This window comes from Melanotaenia boesemani, chromosome 4 (assembly GCF_017639745.1).
Source record: "Melanotaenia boesemani isolate fMelBoe1 chromosome 4, fMelBoe1.pri, whole genome shotgun sequence".
In the NCBI taxonomy this organism is placed as follows: Eukaryota; Metazoa; Chordata; class Actinopteri; order Atheriniformes; family Melanotaeniidae; genus Melanotaenia; species Melanotaenia boesemani.
Window position 1 is genome coordinate 24032435 of NC_055685.1, and position 14913 is coordinate 24047347.

Consider the following 14913-nt stretch of genomic DNA (forward strand, 5'->3'; position numbering starts at 1 on the left):
TTCAACAGTTCTTCCCACTATTCAAGTTTATTCTTAAATAATTTAAGAGTTTAATTTTGTGTCCAAGCAGAGTTTAAAGACTACATGTAGATTTGCTTCTTTATATATTTTTTTTAATTTTCTATCTTAAATAAATAAAATCAGATTATCAAGAGGAGCTTTATACCTATTAAGTCCTCTTGGCAAAGTAAATTTGTTCGGCACAACACAGCAGCCAGACCATCATTCTGCTTGCTTCAAAGCTGAACTTTAACTTAATGGAAAAAGTCCAGGGAGCACAAACAAAAGCATCAGCAAACTCCCGGACGTCGTCGGGTAAATGTCACGTTCATTCTGTTAAACCTAACATGAACCTTATGAGTGAAATAAAACACTGTTCAAGAATAAGGAGCCTTGAAGGCATGACATTTGTCAGAAAAGTTATTCTTTGTCTAAATTTGCTTTCAGATAAGATTTTTATTTTTAATGAAAAGGTAAACAAGATATTACTTTAATCGCCTTCTTAGATTTTTGCTGATCCAGAGTAAAAATTAGTCAGTGAACAGAAAAGTGGGGCACATTATTAAGTAAAAAATTAATAAAAAATGATCTTTGCCACACTAGGAATAAGATTACTCAAAACAGCATCAAGTCTCAGTAATTTTGGAGTGCATCATCTTCAGACTTTCTGGACTAGCTTCAGGTCCGTCCTCTGATGTTACATATCCTGGATAAGTGGGGTGCAATTGGGGAGATGAGGGTTTAGGGGCCCCATCTGATGAGGACAGAAACAGCGGTATCAACTTAGCGTGAGCGTAGTCAATCTCAAAACCTTCAAAAATAAGCCCGACCCCCCAAGCACCCAATCCCTCCTCAAGGAGGCATGACACCTTTTTGGTAGCTAGCACCAGGCCCTCGTAGTCTTTCTTTTCTAATCTGAATATATCCGAGGTCAGAGGTCGGCGCGGGACTAACACAGTGAGTCCTGGAGAGTTGGGGAAAGGAGTGAGAAAGGCCACATGACTTTCATCCTCCCATACCCGCCAATGCTGCTCCTCCCCACGAACAATACAGGAGAAAATGCCAGGGTGAGCCGGATCGTCCCCGAGGAAAGTCAGATTAGGTGGGGCATTAGGGAATGGGAGCTTGCCTCTAATCTTAGTCTGGATTTCAGTCAGGCTAGAGTCACTCCAGCGAGGGGCAGTCTTGGAGGTGCAGTATCCCGGGTCATGGGTGTTGTGCTCTTCTTCTCCAGCTAGATGAGGCCGCCACTCTGCATCCAGACCATGTAGGGGGAGGACACTGATCTATAGGGATGACAGTGAAAATACACTGATCAGTCACATTACAGCCACCACAGAGCCAAGTGTAAATTCAATTAAAACATACATAAGACAAAATAAAAAATGTATGATCAAAGACACAATCAATGATATGGGAAACAGAATGGAGCAAAATAGTGGCTGAAACTCTCTAACACAGCTGAGGCGAAATCGAGCTTCCACTTTACAATTTAACACCCAGCTAATAATGTGTTGCTACTGGCTTTAGCTTCTCACCTGACAGACAAACTGAATCTCCTTTTTGATTCATGAGAAAGTGACAAAACTAAAATGGAAGGGACTTCATAATAGTTTCTTTATAATCTAAAATGAATTAAAATAGACTAACATTTAGTAAATTGACAATTCATGAACTCATATTTTTGTTTGCCACCCTTGTGGAGGAAATAATTAACGTTTTTCCATTACGGTTTTAAAAAGATCTAAAGCGCTACTTGTAGCTTTACATCAATATCATACTGTTCAATGCTACTGAAATAATACTGGCAAGTAATTTAACTCCTGTTTGGTCACTGCTTGTACAGGACAGTAACTCTCACCTGAGCAGGTCTGTCTCTGTGAGGTCTGCTGACCAGTGCACACCTCCGAACCCCGAGTCTGTCACACAGCAGCTGTGCTACAGTTCTCGCCCCCAGCAGCCAGGACAAATATTCTGACTCCTCCAGGTGAAAAATGCTGCCTCCTGGGTTACCAGGAGTCTTGCTCTCAAGTATTACAGAGCCTGGAGTCCAGGGACGGGGGCGAAGGTAGGCCACTAGCCCCTCTGACTCCCAGATCACATGACGACAAAGAGTAGAGGACATACTAAAGAGGAAGATAAAGAACACGTGATAAGCAAGTTATTGTCTATCTTAAATATATTCCAGTACAAGTAAAACTGACATAAACATATGAGGCTTTGGATCAAGATATTAAAACAGATGCAAAGGATGAAAGATATTTAACTTATGCTGAATCCCAGCCACTTCCATATTGCTAACATAGTCAGCTACTTTGGGAAGATAACACAAGTTTAGTTTCAATCTCAACCCTGCACTCATTCTCTCAAACGTTTCAGCTCAGTTTCCTCCCTCAGTCCACTGGCAGGCCATTGTAAATATTTGTTTTCCTCTTCTTTTGTGTTTTCTTGATGTTTATGTGTGATTTTTAGATGTGCATTACCACCAACTAGTGGACTGAAGTGTGGCTCGTGAGGCAGCTGTGAATTTCTCTGTAGATATTCTGTTGATGGATTTGACTAAAAATCATGCTTATCACAGAAACAGATGGTAACCAACTGTGATCTAACTAATCTAACTAACTAATCTAAGGTTGCTGCATTGCACTGTCTTACCATACTCCTATTCTTATATTTGCTTAATTTTTTTAATGTTAGTACTGAATTTCTCTTCACACCAAACACGTGAGCTAAGACAACCAGATATATTGCTGAACAACATATCCAGATAGCAGCAAATGACCCAGAAGCGATGCATCTGGGTATTAAACCACATCACAAACATTTATTACGTTTTTAAAGACTTGTGTAATATCTGTTTGGATCCTTTCTGAATAGACCAAAAACAGATGATTCTGCTGTCAAAATGTGTGACCACTTGTACTTTGTTCGAGTTTGTTATCAGAGACGTGAACATGTAATAAATTTCAAGGATTAGCTGAATTTTAGTGTTCATCATTGAAGAAAAATATGTGTTTCAATGAACTTAAGGAACCTAAATTAAAATGGTCCTTGTTTAATTAGTTTGTAAAAGAAAGGAGAAAAATTTTAGGAGATTATAAAATTATTCTGAGTCTTTCAAAATTTCATCTGAGGAGTATAGTTTATGGACAGTGAGTATACTTTTTAGAAAATTAATCTGTCTATACTTTTTGTAAAACGATAGTCACAATATTCAGTGTTACACAAGACTTTGTTTCGATATATTGTGACTCAGTTTAAGGCCTCTCTTGCTGTGCACACACAGATTTCTGCGTCTCTGTGACTCATGTGACTGGTGGTTTTTAGCTCAAGGATTGTAACTTATTTACCATGAGGGACACATCCCTGGTGACATATTTTATCACCTTAATGCAACAATCTTATCGTCTAATAATCTTTTTTTCTTTTCTTTACACTATCAACTTAAATTATGGTTGCACTAAAATATTGATTCAAAGTGAAAGTTAAACGTAGTATTTACGTAGCACATATACGTACAAGTGTCAGCTGTGGATTTACAGTAAAACAAATAACCAATTATTGCACCTTGCTCCCAAAAACCTCAGACAAACCTGACATACCTTTGGAAAATTAACCGTGCAAACAGCATAAAGTTGTAGTAAAGAAATACGCGCTTATAACCGACCTGTCCTCTACTTTCGGCTGGTGGTAAAAAGTCGTATAAAAAGTACAAACAGCAATAAACGGAACTACAGCGAAGAATTTCAGCCACATCTGAGAAAACATAACAGCGTTAAACCATCGAAGAAGAAACCGACGATTACTTCCTGTTTCCGCTCAGCTGACTACGTCTTCTTCTGCTACGGTAGAAATACCGGGAAACCAGCTTACATGTGCACCACCACCCTCCACAGGACTGGAGAAAACCTCGTACACGAGTTGCTGTAATAGTAGTAGCGTTTAATGTTTTATGTAAAGCACTTCGAATTGTCTTGTACGTTTAATGTGCTATACAAACACTGAATAAGCTGCGTGCACTTACGCCCAAGATGGTATTGTGTGATGAAATCGTGATTTCGTAATTAAATAAAGGACCATTGTAGGTAGGGAAGGGGGTGTGGGTGGGCGGATGCACAGCTTTGCACTACACGATAGCACCCGTGTCCAACTGGACTCACAGCAGTCTAACTACCACTTAATTATGATGTCCCCTCCTGTTTGATTTCTTGCTTGTGTCCTTATTCTCAGATCTAAGTCGCTTTGGAGAAAAGCGTCTGCTAATCTAACAAATAAACTTGTATTGACTTTCCTACTAGAAGGACAAACTGGACTGCGGATGGTGGAAGTTCATTTTCCTCCTGGAGCTGTTGCAAGTCCATCACATAACACACAGACAGACAAATGTGTATGCTTATACATACTAATTTAGAACCACTGCAGATCTGTCAAATTTCCAATGCAGTAGAATTTATTACACTCTTGTGTCGAGAAAGAGTGAAAACTGAGCTTTGGATGCACTTTTAGTCAGCTCTACCGATATCACAGGTTGGTTGTCCTGTCATTCCAGCCCACTTTTATTTATTTATTAGTGGATAACAGTCTGTACAGCTTTCTTCCAGCTATTTTCTGGGTCTCTGCTCAAACATGATCTCATGGTGACTCCTCACTGTTCAAAGAAACTACTGGTGTATGTTCAGAAGTATCTAACTGTGTCATGGAGTGAACTTTTCAGAGCCAGTCTCAGCTCTTTTTTTTTTTTTATCTACCCTTTTTCCATCTGCATAAAAATGCTCCTGGTGTGAATTACCATCTTTTCTTTTTATGCAATCAATATGGGATATATTATTTATTTGGCTGTTAACATAAATTTGTTATTATTAATAATGATTGCATGGGGTGTGGTATTCCTAGAAGCCCAACATTTTATTCCAACAGATGTCCCCCCCCCCCCCCACCCCCCCCCCCCCCCCCCCAATACTTGCTGTGAAAATGTAATATTTAAGTGAACTAAAGCAGGCTAAATGAAATAGTAATTGAGAAAACTACAGGAGGATAATTTTTAGCAGTGTCAGGACAGTTTTATGACACAGTTAAGATGGTCTTCCGAAGCAGTTTGGATAAATAATTTCCTCAAATATTATTTCTTCTTTCAACACCTAGTGTCAAATTCAATGTTGCACCATGTCTCAGCTGTGGAACTGAAAATCAGTCCTTGCAGGTGTAAGACCTGACATTGGAAACTATGCTTTCAAAAATGTAGTGCAGTCTATTTTTTAAATCATTTAATGTTCCACCCTTCACAGCCTGACACTATTTACATAGGATATTCTTCTCTGTGTCACTAAAACAAGCTGTTTAGATGCAAAAGGCGATGGTCACAATATTCAGTGTTACACAGTACTTTGCATATTTTGTTGCGCCCTTGGACTGCAGACAAAGAAATGAGTGCCTTTTAAACGGGTAAAAGAAATGTTCAGATACTAACGGCTGTCAAGAGTTTTAGATAATTATTATTCATATATCTTGTTTTTTTTATGCCACTTAGATTGTTATTGTCAAAAGTTTGTATTTCTCTTAACTTTGTCAGTAAGTTATACTCCTTTTCTTTCTGTAGAATTTCCACATAAAACCAGCCACACTGCTAGAGTGATTAGGACTTCAACACGCACAACCACACCCATCCACTAATGCACACACACTAATGTGTATCATAACACTTGAGTACATAACAGTGAGGCTGTAAACCCTCACTGTCACAACTTCCCTAGCTCTAATTTTACCCTTTAGTATATCAGCCACTGTCTCAGGACAGTACTAAATAACTACAAACTAAGCTTTCATCTTAACATCTTAACGCTGAAACAACCATTTAAGGAAATGAGGACCAGACGATACAGTATAATTTGTTTTCTAAAATTTTGTACTTTTTAAAGTGTAAATGTTCCCTGACATGGCAGACATAAGATCATGTAGTTTAAAATATGTGTAACAATGAGCAGATGGTAAAAATTATTAATTTCTGAAGGTATTTGGAGTTACAAAAGAGGTTCACAAATAGAAAGTTTTACCCCTTACATCTTCTTTGTCTCCTACTTATACAAACATCTGCAATTTGAAGGCGAATGAGTTGTTAAATTTGCATACAACTTGCAGAATGTGTGTGTATTGTATTACATAATACATCCTCTGTAGCACTATAACATTTGCATGTGGCTTCACAGGAAGGCCATGAGGTAGAGTCAACAAATGTGTCGCCCCACTTTCAAGGAGTAAATCTGTCTTTCTAATCTGCAGCTTATGACCTCAGGTAATGAGCTCAGCTGCTCAGAGATCCTCTGTGGACATTGTCAGCTGAAGGCCACTACGATGATTCACGTAGATATGCAGGGCAGAGGGTCAAACTAAGACCAATTTAAGAGTGGAACGGAAACAAAATCTCCACAAAAACAAAGCACAGGTGGCATTAAACAGTTTTACATAAAGCCTGGTATAATTGCTGAAGTAATAAAAATAAATAATTTATTAGTGGCTAAGAGGCAAATTCTAAGTTCTATTTGACAGGAAACCTCAAGGAAGTCACATCCCTTTAACCTAGATATTTGTACACAAAAAGCAACAAAACTACAAAAATTAGGGGGGCTTTTCAGAGTTTCTACACTCAGAAATAACACATTTTACTTTAAACTATTTACACTGAGTTTATTTGTGGAAAAAAATTATCAGCAAATGAAATTTCCCCAATGCAGTAACATGGAAAACTACTGAGCAGCAATGACTGTATTTATCTGAGGAAGTTACAGTTTCATGTTTCTTCTTTCAGCTACCGGTTACAGGGCAGAGGGGAAAAGTATAGACACACTATGTGATGCACAGGACATGATGCAACAAACTAACAAACAGACATAAGCTTAAGAGAAATCGGTCTATAACTGGGATGGAAAGAAAACAGAGAACTTTAAGGCCATAACACTTTCATTACGACTATGTAAATTAAAATAGGCATTTGTCCCAACACAAAGGAGTTTATTTCCTGTAAGTTGTAGTAATCTTTAGACATGTAGAAATACATAATATTCAAACTCATAAGCCTGTTTCTCTACTTTTACACCATTCAAGTGCACCTTTTTTTTATTTATTTTTGTTTTTTTTAATTGTCCATTGCAGTCTAAAGTGTCTGTATGTAAAAAAAAGTAAAAGTCGTTTGTGGTTGCTTCTTTATAGAAAAAAATACAACATATGTTTCAGTTTGCTATGCATTCATAAATAAATAAATTTATTCAACACATAAGTAAACCCTGTAGATTGGACCCAGAACGTATTCTCAGCATCTGTTTCTTTCAAAAATAGCTGTATCCACAAGGGGGGGGGTTCATCCAGGATAAGCCATTGCATTAGCTGTGGGTCCGATTGCTTGGACATCCCCAACTTACAGTAGACAAACTATGAATAGACTTACAGCCTTACTGGGTTTCACTCTTCTGGAGGAGGCAAATGCCATAACATCTTGTAATGTAATATGAAATATAGCTGAGGATTGTCTCAGCAGATTGTGCTGCAGTCTGAAGTGCAGGCTGTAAATGATCCAAGTGAGAACTGGTTTTACTCGGTTGGTTCCAGACAACAGTTTGAACAGAAAGCAGTGAGATCTGCTGATGTTGTGGCTTTTTATACACACCCATCCAAATACAAGAGCCCAGTAAGAACAAACAAAACATTTCTGTCTTACCATCAGGACATAGTCAGTTTCAGCAAATGTGTGCTTATTAAAGTTACCAGGTTAAAGCATGATTCACCCAGTAGTTTACAAAAATCATGTATGAGCATGTGTGTTAAATGGAAAAGCACCCTTCACAGAGAGAATCATTAACATCTAATAACTAAAAGAGGCTAGATTTTTTTTAATACTGTTACAAAGGCTTTCTATAATATGTACCTCAGTGTGAAAACAAGGCTTTTATTTCTGACCTGTAACTCGAGCATGAAAATCTCATGGATTAAACACACAAATGTACACACAGATTGTTGGCTGATACGGTCTTTATCTGTAAGGAAAAGGCAATAAAAGTGCACAGTCACTTGATCGTAATTACTGTGGAAGAATGTGTGACCACAGAAATAATCTGTGCTGATTTCATTCAAGCCACCACACCCGTCATCTGCTTGTGGACTGCAGCAGAGCAGGAAGTGTTGGGTCAAGAATCTATAGCACAGACATTTCCTGGACACTCATGGGATGTGGTCGGTGTTAAATTACTTTAAAAAGTTACATTTTCAACTCTGAAAGGTCCACATAAAGCACCTTCAAGACTTGACAGTAGTCAGATTCCACATGTTTGTACAGCTCAGCTCCACCCTGGACTTTTAAATAGGACATGTAAACTCACAAAGCATCTTCTCCCTGTCTCTAACATAAACACCATAAATCACAAACTTATTCAGTTGTTTTTTTCAAAGCATAAATACATTTAGCACAAAATGTAAGGATATTTCTGTAGGGTGGATTATTTATTGTTGCAACAATGCTTCTAGCCAATAAATCTTATACCAGTGGAAAGCCTGTTTATTTCCTTCTTAAAAAATGGTGCCACCTTTGTGAGGAAAATGCATTCGTGGGCTGGGCAGCGGCGTTGAGTAACTCTGCTGCAGCATTTTATTTGTAAAAAATGCATTTGCTTTAATAATCTTATAAATTGAAGAGAATACATCAGCGCTCTCAAAGCGGCCATGTTTTGTTGGTGTCTCCTCTTTCTTTGCAGCTGAGCCATTCTTCTTATCTGTGTCTTCTCAGGAGGGCAAGGCCTCACTACTCAGTAATCTGCCAGGCAGGAGTGTGTGTGGGTGTGTGTGTACACAGGGAGTTTTATTGCTAAGACTAAATTCACACACCTACTTGTCAGAAGTCAGCAAACTGAGCTGGTTTTAAACGGTATGGGGTATCAGTACATTCCTCAAGAAGCGTAATAAGTGATCACAACCTGTTTAGATGTACGCATCAACAGCTTTACCTTGGACCACAATGCCTACATCTGTGGCCCATCCCCCACGTGCTGGTCATTCCTCCCCCCTCCCTCAGCACCCACCTGTGAAGGCCACCATGTGACAGACTAGTCTGGTTTCAAAATTACAAGGGACCTTCCATGAAAACTGTTCCCCAGCTGTTTCTCTGTTCTTTGTTTCTCACTTCATCTCTCATTTCCTGACAGAAAGCTGTACTTTCAGCTCCAGAAAGGTCTGATCTCGCCTTATAGTCACTGACAACCTAGGTTGATTTACAGGCCAATACATGGTAGACTGAGCAAATTATTTAGCCTGTTTATTTCTCTTTTTGACCATTATGTTGAGTAGGAAGCCATTCAGAAATGAATGTCTTTAGAGGTTTCCCATTGTTAAGAGATGATTTGTTCCAGCTCATCGGTCTGCTCGTGTTACACTCTGCTCCTGAAAGCAGTGACCAATCCTCATTTTTATTAATCTTTCATTTCTGACACGTCAGAGCATTAACAATGAACCTGTATGACTCACACACAAAACATGCATAGTATAGAATGACTGTGCAATGAGATGTAATTTGAAATCAACATCAAGTTTGTTTTTCTCCAGGTAGTATCGGTTTTTCCTCTGGTGCTACTAATGTGATTATTTTATGCTCATTATATAGCAGACTTAGACCAACATTGGTGAGGTGATGAATACTAGCAACAAATAGAAATAAGTGGAGCTGTATACACTTGTTACATGAAATACTGTACACTAATACGTTTTTGCTACACGTTTGAGATTAAAACATATGCAAAATAATCTTTACACGAGACACCTCCATTTTAAGGGAATAATTCCCAAGATCCAGTTGAAATTTAGTTTTATCAATTGCCATACCAGTATTAAATGAGTTTCAAATGGGTCAACTTTTCACCCCCCCCATCTCCATTTTCCAAATGGATGTAAATGTTACATAAAAAAAAAATAAAAAAAATCACAAGCCTCCTGACATCACTGGAGATTAAGGTAATTTATTCATCCATCTGTGTAATTTTCAAACAGTTATTGTGACATTAAACATGTGCACCTACAGATTTGTATTGAACCATGAAAACAAATCATATGAAGCCTCCCCCAATTAAATCTTACAGAAAAAAGCACATTACACATTATCACTTGAGTACAGATAAGTTTATTAGAAAAAAAAAAAACCCACAAAACAAGCAAAGCATTTCACAAGCTGAACACCTGAGCGACAGGCTAAGCCACTGAGGAAAAGCTCAACTAGTATCTAGCATTAAATAAAAGCAACATTCTGCAAGCAAGAGAGGATAAAACTATTTACACACAACACTCATGTTGACAGTGTAACAAGAAATCACAACTGGGCTGAGGCCCCGTTCTGGACTTGAAGCTGCAAAGAGGAAGATCAAACCAGCACTGGGTTTAAAGTAGGTAACAAGGTAGAAGTTTCTTTTACTGACACTTATTTTACTAATCTGGGGTTTAGTATTGATGTTAGGAGTGCAAGGAAATTTGTCAGTGAGTTAGACCTACAGCACTACCAGGAGCTAGGCTGTTTTACAAGTTTAATCTACTAAATCAGGAGTACACATGGGAATCGAACAGGGGACTGAGAGACAAGCATGTACAAATGCTTCACCTGACTAACCCTCAGCCCCCTGCTAAACAACTAATCTCATCACTTTCCACAAGCTTTCACCCGGCCACTTCCCTCGTCTCTGTACAGTTCCACACACCAACCTTTAATCTCTTACAACATATAACCAACACTACAAATAATCGCTGTGCGATGGCATGTGGCCACTGCAGCAGAGACAACCATGCTATAACTCTACACCAGGAAATGGCGCCACACAAACACCCTGCTGACTAAGCGACTGAGCTGGTCTTTCCGCGGCGGTGCTTGCGAACTTCTTCCATCAGGTCTTTGAGGTATTGGATCTCTCGGCTGATGGACTCTGCTTTCTCTTTAAGCTCATGGTTTTTCTTCTCCAGCCCTTCCATCTCTGTGTTCAGCAACTCATGCTCGACTCTCTTCTTCTGCCGGTATCGGGTAGCTGCCGTTTTGTTCTGCTCCATCTTCTTCAGTTTCTTCTCAACCTTGGGAGCGCCAGACACAGATTTAACCTTGGAGGTCTTGGGGGAGGAAGAGGCCATGGGCTCTGGTTTGCAGTAGGGTTTGGTTCTGGAGGAACCGGGTGTGGGGGGACTTTGAGAGGGAGTGGGATGACGTGCGGGTGAGGATGCAAACGAGTCGACGCCGGAGTCAATCCCAGAATCACTATCGCAGTCGCTTGATGGAGAGGTTGTAATGGACTGCTCAGGAAGAGATAAGAGGGAGGCTTCTTCTTTGTTGGCGAGGACCACTACTAAGTGACCAGAGGTGGGAATGGAGAGCACTATGGGGCTGGTGGCCTGAATGATTCTACCTGTGGGGGCAAGTGAAGTGACTGCTTTTTCAGCATCCAGAACATCTACTTCACTCCCAAGATCCAGTGTGTAAGCTGGAGAGGAAGGTGATTGATTGGGGCTTGGAGAAGGAGGCTCAGACTTCACAACAGCTTCCTGGACAGGAGCAATTTCCGTCTCGGCCGTAGGTGCAGGACTGGTTTCCATTGGAGGAGAGGGGGTGTCAGGTAAAGTCAGACCCAGGTCCGGGGTGTTTTGCTGAACTGGAAGGGTTGTGCCCCATAGGTCCAGATCCATGGGAGAGTCAAGGGAGGCCAGGATATCCTCAGGGGAGCTGGGAGACTCATCAGATGAGCAGGAGCCGATGAGAGAATCCAGGTCAAACTCATTCAAGTCGATTTTTTCTGACATCCATTCCATGCCCTCGAAAGCATCGTCTGATGACAGAAGTTAAACTGTTAGTACTTCAAATGAACTCAAAGATCATACAAAAACATAGCTATGATAAACTTAAGATACAATAGTTATACATTTGACTAACATCAAGCTCAGAAGAGCCTTTTCCTTTTATCTCACAATTCTCTACTCAGATACCTGAATCACCAAGGAATCTTTAACTTCTGATGAAACACAAAGAACTACACACTGCATGCATCAACAAATGCCTGACACACTGCAAAATTACACTTGTCTTACGTGCATTACGAAGGAGGTGAATTATGAAAAACAGAGCTGTGGCGTGGCCCTCAGCAGGAACACAGTAAATATGGCCTTTTAATAGCCATGTTGCTCTGCCTGCAGGCCACCATCACATGCTTACTAACACAAAACCACCAATAAATATCCACTGCAAGCTTGAAAGCGGTTAACATTCCTGACTTAAGAAAAAAAGACAACCCTTTCCAGTTTAGCGAAAGGGAATGAACTACTAAAGCTTTGTTGCAATCTGCAAATCTTAAAATGTCAATATGACACTCAGTTTGGTTATCTTTAGCCACTCTCACCTTTGCCATTGTCTGCTCCCATGTGGGCGCTGAACAGACTGCTGGCATTCAGCAGGGATAAGGACAGCAGGTCCGATTCTGCCTTGGTCCCCAGGAATGAGGAGGTATGAGTGGGAGGAGGGGAGGGAGACGGGGAGGGAGAAGAGAATGGGGAAAATGACTGGGTCTGATAAGAAGACGGGGAGGATGCGCAGGAGGAGAAAGAGAGGGAGGGCGAAGCTGGCGCCTTCACCTCTAAAGAGAAGGAAGGAGAAAAAGCTTCATCTTCATCTTGGTCCAGAAGGGGCCCCATGGGGTCAGCCATCAGAAATGAGGGCCCTGTAAACAAAATACTCCATGAACATCTTTCTTGTTAAAGATAGAATTAAAGTGATCATATACTCCAGATGACAAGTTCCTTTGTTATTAGCTAAGTTATCGGTCCTGCATGCAGTAAGGTTGTAGCAGTGCTTTGGGAACATCCATCATGACAACACTGACCTAAGCACAGGGCCTCCACGTCCTCCAAGGCCAGCTGGGAGAGTGACATAGCTGCTGGTGGTCAGTGGTAGTCGTGAAAAGGTGAATAAAAACAATGAATCTGACGACGTTAACAAGTCGAGGGGTCCGGTACTGCTGTCGACGGCAGCAAAGCTGAGGGTGGTTGCCGAGAGAGACCTACAATAAAAAGATGGAAGCCATGAGGAACACATGTAGTCTAAAAGTTGAGAAAACATTTGGAAAACTGTCTGATTTATGGTGAGGACAAAAGACACTTTTTTTTTTTTTTTTTTAAACGGGAGCACTTAAATTTGAAAAGTGCAAAAGTGTGAAAAATGCCATATGGTACAGGGTTATACTTTATTGACAAGCTAAAGCTGTAAGTATTGAGTCCCTACAGGGTGTGTACTTCCTTAAATAAAACAAAACAATTGCCGACTATAAACCCTGCTGGTAGCATGCCAACTTTCTGTGTACCATGATAGTTGAGACATTACACGTCTCACGCGTGGGGGTTGGGAGGCTAATTCTGGCTTATCGGTTCATTACTGTTGCTGATGGGAAACACCCCGCCCAACACCGGGGGATAACATTTCCTAATTTGGTCATGCTTTGGCCGGTAGCTCCACCTTCATCCGCTTGTCACTGCGGGAAAGTGGGTGGGCAACCGCCATTTTCACAACACAGCCATCTGCGCGAGGCGCCGGAACAGTGAAAACGACAGTGCGCGCCATTTTGGGCACGCCACGTTGACAGGGTTAAACGAACACAATAACAAATACATTTTAATTGATGGTCCTACTCTAATGTTTTACCACCATTAAAAATGCTAAAAACGCTCAATTAAAATGAAGTTGTCATGACACGCGAATTCGACACAAAACTGCTTGAGACAGCAAGATGGTGCTACCCCGATACCAACCTAATTTGGCACAGACCACTCCAAACCAGGAAGCCAATTTCTTTTTTTTTTTTTTACAATCTTAATTGTATTCTTTCCTTAATTTATTTCATACATGTATGTTTCAAATGTTAACACCAACCCAAACAATTGACAAGTTCATTACAAACCTCAGATGAACCTATTGTAAAACTCGATAAAATATACTTACGCCATTTTGCCAGAAATAGCCAGTGCACTTAGCCGTTGCACTGCCGGGTTGTTGCCGCTGCAAGGACCGCCGCTGCAAACCTTTACACTGCCATTTTCGCGTAGTTCAGCTTCCTGGTGTAGGATCCAAACACGTCTGCAGTCGGATAAACGAAGAACGAGCAAAGGCGATCACATAGGTATAAATAGTCGCAGCACTGCCAAGTGTATTCCTCCGCTGCAGTAGTCTACGAGGCGCTTGATATGGTCAAAGTTGTAGCGCGGGTGAGCGGAGTTTCCGAGAGCTTTTTAAAAGACATTAAATACAGCTCCGCATCTTTTCACGTGGGCAGTAGCATAGACTAACAAACGCAACTAAGCGAGCGCGATACATCCGCTCGGGTCTTGTTTGTAACTGGCTGAATTCCTGACGTCTATACTGTTGACAATATAGATCCACATGGAGTTAAACAGTACTGCCCAAGTCAAATGTAGGTCAAATGCAGAATGTAAACAATGCGTAAAGAAACTTTGGATAACCATCAAATACTAGTCAGGGATAGTAGAGTGATATAAATCTTCATTTTACGTCAGTGCAACATGTTTATTAATATTTTTACAGATTAAAAAATGTTATGTGTTGTTATTATTATTATTATTATTATTGTTGTTGTTGTTGTTGTTGTTATACTAATGATCTGCCTTGTCTGTTAATATTGTGTGATTATTCAAAGTTCTGCACTAACTTTAGAGAAGCTCTATGTGATCGGGTTTTACTTCTATGTCCTTTAAGTGTCACATTTGTCCTCTCGCGCCCTCCCATAGCTCACCTACGTTGCTTCCGACTGCCCCCTTGTGGTTAGTTCCAGCTCTTGAAAAATATTTATTCTTACAGTCGTTACATATACATGTTATAATAAAACATTAAAAATGCACATTCCCAGT

The 14913-nt window shown here is 40.2% G+C and overlaps 2 protein-coding genes across 3 annotated transcripts; both read right to left on the minus strand.

Moving 5' to 3' along the window:
• Positions 1-441: 441 nt before the first annotated feature.
• LOC121638302 lies at positions 442-3815 on the minus strand. 2 transcript variants are annotated; one of them, XM_041983007.1, is made up of 3 exons: positions 3668-3815; positions 1862-2126; positions 442-1286 (listed from the first exon to the last, which is right to left on the minus strand). In XM_041983007.1, the coding sequence occupies exons 1-3, from the start codon at positions 3766-3768 to the stop codon at positions 627-629; spliced, it is 1026 nt and encodes a 341-aa protein (XP_041838941.1). In that variant the 5' UTR covers positions 3769-3815; the 3' UTR covers positions 442-626. The 2 variants fall into 2 exon arrangements, with proteins under 2 accessions (XP_041838941.1, XP_041838942.1); XM_041983008.1 differs by having other exon boundaries at positions 3603-3785.
• Positions 3816-9976: 6161 nt separating this feature from the next.
• On the minus strand, positions 9977-14157 carry atf4a (activating transcription factor 4a). Its single transcript, XM_041982905.1, has 4 exons — positions 13991-14157; positions 12879-13055; positions 12399-12716; positions 9977-11831 (listed from the first exon to the last, which is right to left on the minus strand). The coding sequence occupies exons 2-4, from the start codon at positions 12925-12927 to the stop codon at positions 10855-10857; spliced, it is 1344 nt and encodes a 447-aa protein (XP_041838839.1). The 5' UTR covers positions 12928-13055; positions 13991-14157; the 3' UTR covers positions 9977-10854.
• Positions 14158-14913: the final 756 nt, after the last annotated feature.